This window comes from Carassius gibelio, chromosome B17, assembly GCF_023724105.1.
Source record: "Carassius gibelio isolate Cgi1373 ecotype wild population from Czech Republic chromosome B17, carGib1.2-hapl.c, whole genome shotgun sequence".
In the NCBI taxonomy this organism is placed as follows: domain Eukaryota; kingdom Metazoa; phylum Chordata; class Actinopteri; order Cypriniformes; family Cyprinidae; genus Carassius; species Carassius gibelio.
The window spans coordinates 12149371-12162871 of NC_068412.1; the positions used below are offsets into that span (position 1 = coordinate 12149371).

General features: G+C 35.4%; 2 protein-coding genes across 8 annotated transcripts in view; both read left to right on the top strand.

Annotated features, from left to right (window-relative positions):
- mboat2a (membrane bound O-acyltransferase domain containing 2a) overlaps positions 1–9313 on the top strand; it is a 53079-nt gene extending 43766 nt beyond the window's left edge. For both annotated transcript variants that reach the window (XM_052580634.1, XM_052580635.1), the window contains exons 8-13: positions 1860–2052; positions 2506–2609; positions 2694–2758; positions 2855–2987; positions 4105–4256; positions 5854–9313. In XM_052580634.1, the coding sequence (XP_052436594.1) occupies positions 1860–2052; positions 2506–2609; positions 2694–2758; positions 2855–2987; positions 4105–4256; positions 5854–6022 (816 nt within the window). In that variant the 3' untranslated portion in view covers positions 6023–9313. The remainder of the gene's footprint in view (positions 1–1859; positions 2053–2505; positions 2610–2693; positions 2759–2854; positions 2988–4104; positions 4257–5853) is intronic.
- Positions 9314–9567: 254 nt separating this feature from the next.
- The window catches only part of kidins220a (kinase D-interacting substrate 220a), a 49480-nt gene continuing 45546 nt past the window's right edge, over positions 9568–13501 (top strand). For 2 of the 6 annotated variants that reach the window (XM_052580298.1, XM_052580299.1), the window contains exon 1: positions 11417–11525. The gene's annotated coding sequence lies outside the window, so the exon portion shown is untranslated. Of the gene's footprint in view, positions 9628–11416; positions 11526–13501 lie in introns of those variants that run through there. The other 4 variants (XM_052580300.1, XM_052580302.1, XM_052580304.1 and 1 more) reach the window with 3 other exon arrangements.

Here is a 13501-nt window from a genome sequence, read left to right on the forward strand (position 1 = left end):
TATATATATATATATATATATATATATATATAAATATATATATATATATATATATATATATATATATATATATATATATATATATATATATATATATATATAAACTTTTAATGTTTTTTTATTTTCATTTTATTTAGATTTTTTTATACACAATCTGTTTTAGCCCCTTTACCCCTTTAATAATAATTTTGCCCTTTTTATTTATTACTGAGCCAAAATAAATCCCATGTCATGAAGAACTGATGCTTAGTAAATGTGAATGTTTAGTAAATGCAGATCGCGATCATAAACTAAACAAAGAGCATGTGAATGTGGATAAACGGGAAAGTAATGACCACTTTAGGACTGATTTTGCCAGGTGAAAAACCTGATGTCACAACCAGTTTAGCAGACCTTACAAAGGAAATGCTTTTTGATTGAGGTAGACAACTCTACTTTCAGTGGGCTTGAGAGACAATGAGAAGCTCTCAGAAGACTTTATATTTAAACTCAACTGAACTTCATTGTATGCTCCAAACTTCCTTATTGCATTATCAGTTTTTTTGTGATGTGAATGAATGAAAACCTCTATGGCCAGGAGCTCATATTACTCAGGCTTGCTGTTTTGAGTGTAGCTCTGGTGATCAACATGCTTTTATCTGCATTTCCTCCTCAGGAATTCACAAAGATCTCACTTTAATAGCCTCCAGCAACATTTTAACCCAAGTAAACCAGTAAAAGCTGCAGACCTCATTAAATCTAGTCAGTGATGTATGTGTTTCGTCCTCCTGAAGCCGCTCGCTCCGATGTTTCACAAGAGCCTGAGGAGGCCTAGTTCCCAAATGAATTTCCTCTCACACAGAATCATTGCTGTATTTACCATCCTGCTCTTTCTGCTCCTCAGTGATTTGATGATGGCAAAGGAAAATGAGCTTTTAGATACTGATACATAATGAGACTGATATTCATAGAGACTACTGTTCACATTATTCAGTATATTCACTGTCGTTGAAAAGTTTAGGATCTGTAAGATTTTTTTTTTTTTTTAATGGAGTCTCTAATGCTCATCAAGGCTGTATTTGATCAAAAATACAGAAAAACAGTAATATTGAATTTTCAGCAGCCATTGCTCCAGTCTTCAGTGTCACATGATCCTTTTAGAGATCATTATAATAATTTATATCAGTATTGAAACTCTCTTTTGGATTTTGTTTGAGAACCTGTGGTACTTTTTTCTTTTGATTCTTTGAATAAAATGTTTTAAAAAATTTTAATTTTACATTTTAAAAGAGTTCTTTACTAGTCTTTACTATCACTTTTTAATCAATTTAACAGGTCCTTGCTAGATAAAAGACTTAATTTCTTAAAAATAAAAAAGAAAGACAATATTTGCTGACCCCAAACTTGTGAATAGTAGTGAATATTTAAATACCAAATTACAATTAGGAATAAAAACTGCTCTTTTTAACTTTTGATTTATCAAAGAATCTTGGAAAAAGGTCACAAAAAATATTAAGTAGCACAACAGTTTCCAACATTGATTTCTGAAGGATCACGTGACACTGAAGACTGGAGTAATAATGCTGAAACCTCACAGGAAGAAATTATATTTTAGAAGTATGTTAAAAAAGAGAACAATTATTTTAAATAATGGCATAATATTTTACAGAAATAGAAATAAATGAAATAAATGTAGCCTTGAGGGGCAGAAACTTCTTTAAAAAACATTACAGATCTTACTGAACCTTAACTTTTGAACAACACTGTATATGAAGCACAACAGTTTTCTATTGAAATTCATGTTTATGTTTTTCTTTTGAAGACACTTCCATAAATTCTATTGCTCTAACTCTCTGAGATGGTCTGTGTTGTTCTTCTAGAGGGATGTGATCCAGAAAGTGTGCACGTGTGCTCTGTCACTAATGGTTTATTTGCTGATCTACGCTGCCTGCCCTACGGAGCGTGTCATCGACGACACCTTTATGGCCTCGAACCCTTTCTACATCCAGGTCTTGTACCTCTACATCTCCATGTTGGCTTTACGCCCCAAATACTACTTCGTATGGACGTTAGGTGAGTCAAACAGATGTGTATTATAGTCATCATTAAAATTATTTAATTAAACACACTGAAGGATACATTTGTTGAACTACTGAAGAATAATCTTATTCCTGACACACATAATCGAAATACCATGACATATTTGCGTAAAACTGAATAGAAAATGCATAATAACCGTTTTATTACCACTCAGTCAATAAAACACTCAGTGTGTTTTAATAAGGTCATGTTACAGCAATAATTTTAATATATTTATTATAGCACAATGCATGCTTTTTTACATAATAACAAAAAAACAGTATATGCTTTGCATGATAGTAAGCATAGACCATTTTCAAATAAAATACTGCCCCCTTGTGTTCATAAAAGGCTTCTTTCTATTATTTTTTTTTGTCATGGTGAATCAGATAATGCATCAGTCACTTTGTGATAGTGTTTTCACTAGATTCTTTCACTCTCTCACAGCCGATGCCATCAACAATGCAGCTGGTTTCGGGTTTAATGGCTATAACACAGATGGCACCCCCAAATGGGACAGAATCTCAAACTTAAGAATACTCAATATCGAGGTAAGACACAGACAAAAACCCAGTTTGTCTTCTCACTCCACCTAAACCCTAATATGTCATCTCTCCTCTTCATGTCCTAAACAGTTTGCCACCAGCTTCAAGATGTTCTTGGATAACTGGAACATTCAGACGGCACTTTGGTTGAAAAGGTGAATGCTTGAAATAAACAGAATAATCTTGACCGAGCATGGGTGCGCTTCCTGAAATCCCTGAAACAATGTGAGCTTTGTCGCTGTGCTCTGCAGAGTGTGTTACGAGCGCTGCCCGTACAATCCGACTGCGGCCACATTCCTCCTCTCAGCCATCTGGCACGGGGCTTACCCGGGCTATTACCTGACCTTCGTCACAGGCATCGTTGTAACAAAGGCAGCACGGGCAGTGAGTATTCTTTACACGAGATGGGCTGTCAAAACGAGAGTTCATTCAGAATTAGATCACAAAGCAGCTGAAGAAGTGTTATCTTCTGTAGCACATCTATTGGGAGCAGTCCTGATGGAAAAATACAGTTACATTCATAGAAAGAATTGGAAATTGGTGTCTCTTATGATAAATCAGAGGCATGCAGGGATCGAAAAGAGACTATATGTGCTCAGTCGAGGTTCTTATTCATCTAGTGCTGTGCTGCATAATACCGCCATTCCTCTGTCGCATGGTAATGATCAAGGCCTCTCCAACTAAAGAGAAAAGTAGGTCACTTAGTTGCAGTAGTCCTTCTTTAAATGCTACTGTGAATGTAAACTATTTAGCCCACGGCATTGTTTGCATGAAACACTGTGAAACACATGAAACACACAGAGTTGCTTCCACTGTTGCTTCCAATTTCACAAATCCACAATGAGACTTAATATAAATGTAGTCAAAATGACGGCACTTACTGAAGATTCTTTTAATAATCAGAATTTGGATATTAGGAGTATATGCATGTCACATGAACTACTGTAATCTACTGTCATAACCTGACTAAACCAATAATGCAGATACAAAAATAAAAAAAACATATGAACAGCCGTTTGGAGTTGGTAAAATGTTTTACTTTTAGTTTTTAAAAATGTTGAAAATGCTGACCCAGGCTGCATTTATTGGATCAAAAACACAGTAAAAACTATATTTGGAATTTAAATAAATATTTTCCATTTGAATATATTTTAAAATGCCATTTATTACATTTTATAATTTGTTATTTTATGACAAAGCTGAAGTTTTAGCTTCCATTACTCTTCAGTGTCTTCAGTGTAACGCAGATCTTGCTTAATAAAAGTACGGATTTATTAAAAACAACAACAAAGCAAAGCAAAATAAAATGTAACCAAATTAAATACTCACCCAAACTTCTCAAAGCTGCTGAATGGCTTATAATTTTTATTATAAACCTTATTAATCTAAAAAAGGAAGGCAGTTTATTTAAAATATGATCATTTATGTTTGAAATGTTACATTTTACTGTCAGAGTCCTTTTTTTTGAGCTTTTATAATTAAACAGTTTCCTCTTTTTCAGGTAAGACACAATGTGAGGCAACACTTCCTGGGCTCCGCCGCGCTCAAGCTCATCTATGACGTGATCACGTGGTTCAGCACACAGATGGCCATTTGTTACACTGTTGTGCCATTTGTGCTGCTGGCAGTGGGGCCTTCACTAAAGTTTTATAGGTCAGTAATGCGTTTGCACCATTATGTGAGAATTCCAGGGCCATTACAGATTCACCTCCACTGACTGACGATCAGCATGCAACAGGCTGCCCAGATTGTTTATGAGAGAGCTTCGGTGATAAAACATTCATAAAGAAGTGAATTGCTTTTAAGAGTTTAAGAGTCAAAAAAGTCATTGTTAACCCAGCTGCACCACTGAGCTGTTGCTGAGAGTTCTTGTGGAAGATGTGAAGCTGACAGGTAAAAATGAGAGGCTGATTTTATCTCCGCTCGCTGCGTCTCGCTTCATTCATTAGACGGCTTTACAGGCCCGAGTCTGGTGACACTTTACGAGCTGGCAGAGGACCATTTAATTCACAGCTTCTGCTGAGATAAAAATAAATCTATGATGGTCATTTGTTGGAGCAGTGCTGTTAAATGAGTCAAGAAGAACACATAAAGTATTTTCATTAAAGAGAGCGAGAGTTAGGCAGAGAGATAGAAGACTGTGGGAGCTCAGCCCAGGAAAGAGTCAATTATGTTCAGGTGAAGAGAACCTCACTACATCTCAGTGAGAACAACACTGTGTTGGAAAGATATGGAGAGATGACTGAATGGATAAAGACCTGAGAACCCCACATTTATAAAATACATTTTATTTTATTTTATTTTATTTTATTTTATTTTATTTTATTTTATTTTATTTTAATTTAATTTATTATTATTATTTTTTTTTTTTATTATTATTATTTTTTTTTATGTGACCCTGGAGCAAAAATACTGTACATTTTATGGGTCAAAATTATGTTTTTCTTTTTAATGCCAAAAACCATTAGGATATTGAGTAAAGATCATGTTCCATGAAGATATTTTGTACATTTCCTACCATAGATATTTCAAAACTTAATTAAAATAAAAAATATATAATTTGATAAGTAATATGCATTGCTAAGGACTTCATTTGGACAATTATTATTATTATTTTTATTTAAAAAAACAAACAAACAAACAAAAAAACTGACCCATATGACTGGTTTTGTTTCCAGGGTCGCGTATTATATTATTGGTAATACTTTAATTTAGAGACCAATTCCCACTATAAACCAGTTACTTATTAGCATGCATATTACTAGCATGTTGGCTGTTTATTAATAATTGTAAAGCAGATATCAATGCCTCATTCTGCATGTCCATATTTTAGATCCCTTTTTCTACCCCATGCCTAAACGTTACTACTTTATGAACTATTATTATGCAGCAAATTAGGAGTTTATTGAGACAAAAGTTGTAGTTTTAGCTAATTAATTGTGAGAATTGATCCCCAAAATAAAGTGACCAAATTGTTTATAATCTATGTGTAGTATATTATTATACTAAATTATACTTCCCCAGTGTTTGGAAGATTACATAACTTTTTCCCATAAACGTCTTCTCCTAAAACTATCCACGTAACAATACATAAAAAAAATACATTTAGCAGTGCTATAAACATAACATGTCAATGCAGTACATTTATTGTAAAATGTCTGTAAATAAGATTTTACACTGCTAAAAACTGACAAATGGCAAAATCACATAACTGAGGTTCCTAATGTGCCGTTTCTTTTGCTTTCCCCAGCTCGTGGTACTGCTGCATTCACCTGCTCTGCGTGTTGCTGGTGCTGGTTTTACCCGTGAAGTCCAGACGCACGAAACAACAGGAACAGCTGGGCAGCATTCAGGCCAGCGAACAGAACTGTCTCTCCTCTCCCGACAACAACTGCAACCAGAAGCAGAAAGCCACATGAGGGCAGGAAGGGCTGCTCGACCCGCACACAGCGCTGGGGGGAACTCTGATTTCAGTACTGAGAGACGAGAGCGGCCATTACCTCCCTTAGATCCGACCACACTGACAGAGACACAAACTCCAGCAACAGTACAGCCATTGGAGATGGGTTTTAAATGGGAAATCTTCATAGGATCATATGAAATTGGTTGATTGATGATTAAAATGGTGAATAACTGACTTCATTGTCAGTTAATCGGAAGTTGCCTTAAACACTCTGTATATTTCGGACCTGAAGCCTCGTATGGGGATGGTGTTACATAGGAACAGACAAGTCATCGTTGGCTTATTGATTCACTACATTAGTGCAGGACGTCTAGCACTGGAATCAACTTCTAGAGTACCTGGAAGGTTTCCGCCATTGTCAACCTCTCTTTTAGTTCTTCTCAATGGAAATGTGTGCGGTAAATGATAAGAAACAAGTCCAGTTGCGTGTTGCCAAACTTATAGGCCTTAGGTTCCTATCTCTTGCCTTTGTTTCATCTTTAAGATTTCTAAATTTCCGTGGGTTTCTAGTAGGTTCATATCTGTCAACATCTTTGAAACAAGAATCAACGGTAAGAAAACCGGAATTTTTTTCAGTTCTTTTTGTTTATCGTTATTTTTTTAATTTTGGTTGGATTAAGGGTTATATTAATGCTCTTTATTATTATTTGTTTAATGGGTTGTAGGTTTCCTCAGGGCACACAGGTCTTGTTTTAGACCATTTCAGATTTTCCTCTAGCATCTGTGTTTCTCCCGCGACACAGAGCCCGTCTGGAGAACACAGAAGACCGATCGATAATATTCCATATCACAGCTTGTTCGTGTTTTTATGTCACAGACAGATATGGGAAGTGCAATAACTGTATTGTTTCCATAGGTACATGTCAATGGAAACGTGGGAAAAACTTTGCAAGCAGTGCTAACGCTCTCATCACATCAACAATAGTGTGAATTTTGTAGTGGTTTGGTATTTAAGTACACTACCGGCCAAAAGTTGGGATAAATCGGATTTGTTCCTCTTGATCTTAAAACCCTGTTGATCTAAAGGCGTATGCTTGAAATGAGTAAATATGCATATAAATTGTGCCAACATAGTAATTCCTTAAAACTGAGTTTAAATAGCGCTTTTGTTGCTTTTTGTTTTGTTGTGGTTTTCTTCTTTTTTTTTTTTTCGTTTGTTTGGTTTTGTTTGACTCACATAGTGTTGAGCTTGGGAGCCACATAATTCCCATATTTCCATTAGTTATTTGACAGTTTTGACGACAGTATTATTCTAAAATGTGTAAAACTGTAATAATAGACTCTTAACTTTTTGCTGGTGGTGTACTGTACATGCAGTAATCAGATACATGCGGTTTCAACTTTTATTTAACAATACATCAATACTCTGGGGCCCTTAAGAAACCTGCAAGTTGTGTGATTTCACATAAGAATTTGTCTTCAACTGTGATCTTCTAAAAGGCTTTAGAGAGCCTTGCTCATTTTATTCAAGCGTCTGGAAAATCAGACCTCGTCATATTTTTATCCGAACCTTTTATCCCTCGTTCAAAAGCGACTCTATATGTTAGTTTTTGTTTTCATTTGGTAATGAAGGGCTGAAGGGACTAAAGCATTTACCAAAGTGAGTCTCCCTGAACTTTTGTTAACTAAGCAAGTTCAGGAATAAGAAAATCATATTCTTGGGCGTGAAGTTGACCAGCCTCCATTTGGAGAAAACGCTCTGAACCAGCCCCTGAGGTTTCATAAGCACACTTCTCTAAAATCTTATTGTATTGTATTAATTACTGTGATGAGTTACAGCCCTGTACCAACAGTTTTAGTTACTGCAAAACTAATATGAAGCTTAATAATAAGCAACTCTGCTGGAAACATACAGATATACTGTATAATTTCTCTTTTTGTCTTTTCGTTTCATAAAATTTTGGTTAATGAATTGTTTTAACTGCCCAAAACCAATATGTCCCACAGTAAGCAGTGTACTAACTAGCACCGCAATGCAAAACTTGTTTCAAATGTCCAAAGTGCCAAATCACATGAGGTGCACAAAAAGATCACGTTATTTGTACAGGTTTACAACAGGGTGAGTGGTTTGTACTTAAAAAAAAAACAAAAAAAAAAACCCAAGTCATTTATTTGGTCTGATGCTGACATAATTTTTACCTACTGAGATTTTGGGAGGAATTATTTTTCACTCCCTCCCTATTTGCACTTTTGCTAGGAATGAGTTGGGGTAGAGCTAACTTAGAAAAACTGCAGAAGCAATGCAAGAAACCTCAGTGCTCCTCAACAGTTAGAGTACGTGCTTAATGAATGAATTTGGCCAAAATGTTAAATTCATTGTAGCAGCGAAGGAGAATTAAGACGGTATTCCAGTGTTAAAGGGATGTATTATAAACAGGCTTCCTCCATAGAAAGACGTTAAATGTGTGTTCACTGCTGTTTATGTGTAAACATTGTCCCTTTGTTCAGATAATGTTCAGCTAAATACAGCCTAACATCATCTTGTTGAGCCCCAAGTAATAGAGGAGGCATGTTTTTAAGGCCTTACTTATCTGTAACATTTTTGGTTCAGCCATCATTTATATCAATTCCATTTCCAACTACTGATTCTACAAAGAATGACCCAAAGCGGTGTGTGAAACTGTGTTGACTACTGTCAATTTTCTTTCTTTATTATTATTAATAATATAGTGCATTTGTTGTGTATTAGCCTTCTCGGTTCTGTTGTTTGTCATTGTCTTGTAGGTCTTTAAGGTTCATACAAAATAAGTGATTGTGGCCCTTAGTGAACAAGCAAACCCCCTTAACTGGTTGTTAAAGCTTTCCAGATATTGCACATAATCGATTAACTTTTCCATTGTGGTTCCTACTGACTGGTTGTGATGTCTCATAACCTGGCAGTGCACAGGAAAACAATAATGCAATGTGTTTGTGGAGAGATAAAGAAATAAGTAACCCCTAACATGTTAGCTACTTTGATATATATCAGTTCACCAGTATACATTTAGAAAACACTAGGTTGTCTGTGCACATGTACTTGGATCGAGAACTGTCCAGAGAACAAGCACAGCCTCTTTTTATTTTCTGTAATAATCATAATCTGAGATGTGACACTTACCCAGCATTTGAATTGTTTGACAAACTGAGGGCTCTGAAGTTGTACCAAGCCAACGAGTTGTCCTTTGATTAAAGGATTTGACATTAAAAATGAATTCCACTACCATGATGATAGTCTCAAAATAAATAAACCGTATTTTCCTTCCCGGTATTCGTCTGAGTGTTTATTGGTTTTCCTATGGGTAATGCAACAATGGTTTACAGCAGAGATATGACACTGGATGAATAAAAATATCTATACAATACTGTGACATTTCAGATGATAGATAGATATTCAATGTTTTGTTAATACATATAAGTCAGGTACAGTCTGTCGACACATGGGCGTGGCCTTGTCCTGTACTGGGCGTGGTTTGCGCACTGTTGGTGTGGTCATGTGTAGTTAATTTTAATTTCTTCCACACCCCTGTTCACACAAAATGGCTGTGCTGTAACGCAAGACTGCCTCCAGACAGAAAGGTTATGGTAAGCTACAAAGTTATGTGAATTATATCGGATAACTTGTTTTTCTCTGGGAGGGAGATGTAACTTAACTTACAAGTTTTCGATTTTAATTATGTAAACAAACTGACACGTGTTTTTATTAAGACGTGAATTCATGCCAATTTGTGAAAGGAAGATTTTAATTATTTTTAAAGAAGGTTAAAGTATCTTTGAGACACTGTTGGTGTGTTAAAAGAGAGAACAGTGGACACACACAGTTGAGCTCCGGCTGTCAGCACACACGAGCGCTTCCTTCACTCCACAAGCAGCTTTTGTTGCGGACATGGAACTTATTAAGGTCTGTTTGTAAACACGTGTGGACGATGCTGCTGTCTTTTACAGATACAATTAGCTATGCTCGGATTCTCTTTACACTTTTAATACGGTGGGCAAATAGGTTTGAGCTGCTTCCAGAAGTGATTTTTCGCGGTGCTGGTGTGAACTTGTTTACCGCTGTTCCTTTGTGCCACACTCTGGAGACCGACCCTCAGAGCAGCGAGTCCCAAACCAGATCTAACTCAACCGTCTTTAGAAAACAACAACAATTTTTTTTTTGCTGTGTTAAACCTGTATATAAATATTTAAATCTATATATGTCATTAATTATATATTTTTTTAAGAAAGCAAAATAATAATGTGTGATTTTTTTTAAGTGACTAATATTATATTAGTTCTATTCTATGCTAAAAGTAAAAAATTATATTTTGCCGTTGATGATATTTATAACCTAGTAAGACAAAAATATCTATAGGGGGTCCGCAGTCCCTGTATTATAGGGTGCAGGTATTGTTTGATCTCAGAACAAAATTCCATTTCTGACCATTTAGATCATAACATTTATAGCATTGTTATTAATAACAAACTACTACTACTATTATTATTATTGTTAAATCATTATTATTGTTGTTTTATATTGTTGTGGTTGTTGTTGTAAATACATTTATAACTCAGACTCCAAATGAGACACCAAAGACACCATCAGTTATAGAACATCATAATAATAAGTATATTTTAAAATAATTGCAATTGTTTATTCGTCTTTGAATCCATTGTAGTAAAATAAATCAAAATACAACAACTATCTATTTGACAATATGTTTCCAAAAAAAAAAATATATATATACTTTTATATATATGGGGGTTCATGAAAAATATATGTTTTTATGTTTTGTAATATGTTTTATTCATATTGCAAAATAATCATATTCCCATTTCAAAAGTTACTTTACTACCATTATTTATGGCAAGTTCGTTTTACTGAGAAAAAAATATAATAAAAAAAGATCAGTACTTAATTTCAGACAAACAGTCACTCCCTGCAAACACTCGCTCTTTCTTTAAGGGATCGTTGGCTTTACAAAGTATGAAAATCATATCTATTATTAGAACTCCATTTCTACATTACTATATTTAGAGACTGATGTAGTGCTGTTTGCTTCACTCTAATAGGAAATCCATATGTGCTTCCTTAGCCCAGTGACCTTTCACAAACATTTATAAAGAACTTTTAGTTTATTTAGTTACTAATAAGTACAATACTTATCAAAGTCGTGTACGCTAATACACACCCTTTATCGAAGGCGTGTCTCATGTGGGCTGGACCTTTCAGAAGGCTTCAACAATAACGTCAGATTTCCTTAATATTAATGAGTGAAGCTCTGCTGTAGTAGGATTCACAGCACATGTGTGCATTGGGCATCACGCCAAAGAAAGGCGGGGTCTCACACTTCCTCTTGCATTATTCATGAGCTCCTGGAGTGACAGGCAGAGCCCCGGTCGGCTTGTTAGTACACTGTCTGAGTGACAGTGTGAGTGGAGTATCAACTGCAAAAGGATAGAGAAGCTTTTGAAACCCAGCTAACAGGGACTTCTGGCTTAAGGTGAGTCAGCAGACTAATGAGTGTGAAGAATGATGTTTGTGTAAATGGATTGTATATGGATTATCTGTTATGAACGGGTTATTTTCACTAGTCTTTGTGTATTGGGACTGAGAGAGGGGGTGAACCTTGCTCGGTCAATATTTGGCTGAGGGTGTCCCTGTGATTGGCTGTCTCTTTTGTGTGATCTCTCTGGAGGGCTGCTGGGATGCTTTCAAGGGTGTGTCAGCAGTTCAGAGATGAACAAAGGCTGATTGGAGCGGATGTCTTGCATTACCGGATCTGTCACCTTTATCTCTGCTTTGAGATACTGAAGTTTATGAATAAGACTTGTATTTGTTGTAACCCCGCTGGTTGGCACGCTGTCAGCTGGAAGCAGCTTTTGGTGACTGGCTTTCATATGTGAAGGGTTGTACTGGGCTGCTGAGTTGGCAAAATGGCCCTGGAAAAAAAGTACTTGCAGTTGGCCTTATTTACATTGTTTGAAAGCATCATTATAGTGTTTTATGTGCATATTATAGTACAGCTTAACAGTTAAATCTGTCTAAATTACTGGCCCTGATAAGTATTTGGAAACAGATGCTTAAAATATACGAATGTCTTTGCTTTATATAGCAACATATCAAACCTTGTATCATTATTATTGTAAATTTGAAGACAGATGACAAAAGGATGCTTTTAAAAGCATAACTGTATATATATAAATAATACAAATTTCAGTTATAAGGCATTACATTAACTGTTTGAAATTAAGACAAAAGTGTGTCATTGTCAAACGTCAGTGGATCATGTTCTTGTTTTATGGTGCTGAACTACACCTGTGGTTACTCGGACGGGACACCTGTGTGAACTGGAGGACTACACACTTCATAAATCCACTAAAATGTCAAAAAAAAAAAAAAAAAAATGGCTCAGAAAGTTAGCTGTGAGGAAATGTCTTGCATCATTTAGTGTTTGTGTGGTTTTGTAACAGTTTATGCACAATGTTATTTAGGCCTAATTCACTTCTTATAAAGGGTTCGGCAAATGCAAATCCTTTTTTGTTGTTGTTGTTTGCAGATGTCACATGATTTTATATTTAATATTAAATGCAGTGTCATTGATACAGTTTTAAGTTTTAAGTGTGACCCCCTCCCCCGAACAAACACACACACACACAAACACAAACTTTAAACATATGTCACATAATCTCATCTCAGTACATTTATAGAATAGATATGCTTTAATAGTTGTGCCTGACATATGTTAAGAATGCCAGAATTTTTGTATCAAAAATATTAATAGTCTTAAGGTTAAATTATTTAATTTTCTGTCAAAAGATACTGAAGTAAGGATTTAGAATTCAGTTTTGTGTTCATTAACGGGGGATTTGTGTACACAGTCAATCATTGTTATGGTAGAAAACCCAACTTTAAAGTGAAATATTAAAAGTTAGATCTTTGTGGTAAGATGACTACCTCAAATCATCATCATTTGGAATTATCTAGTGTAATTCAGTGATTTAATATTTTAAATGAATAGCATCTTTTCTATGGTTCCCTACATTTTAGATCTATTCTTTAAACACACAATTCCAAATGTGACTTTTTGACAAAAAGTAAAGTTTGTGGACACACACTTTTGTGTTTAATGACTGAACTTGGAGTAAAGTGCTCTTTTCTGGGGCAAAGCTTAAGCCTTGTTAGTTTGCTTAAAATGCTTTCCCTTTTAAGGACCATTAAAAACTATCCCTTCAACATAACAACTTAGTATAAGTGTGTGTGTGTGTGTGTGTGTAATCACCCCAATGAACACTGGTGTAGTTCCTGTTTATTGTTCAGACAGCATTACAGGCTTTTAACTTCACATCATGAGGCTTTATCCTAATCGATATTGATAAGGTAGTCGCCTACTGTCTGTTCAGTTAGCATAGGGTTCATCATTAACTCAACGGTTTGTGCAATCCAGCAAGACTGGGCTTGTTACTGTCTGTCTTGTTA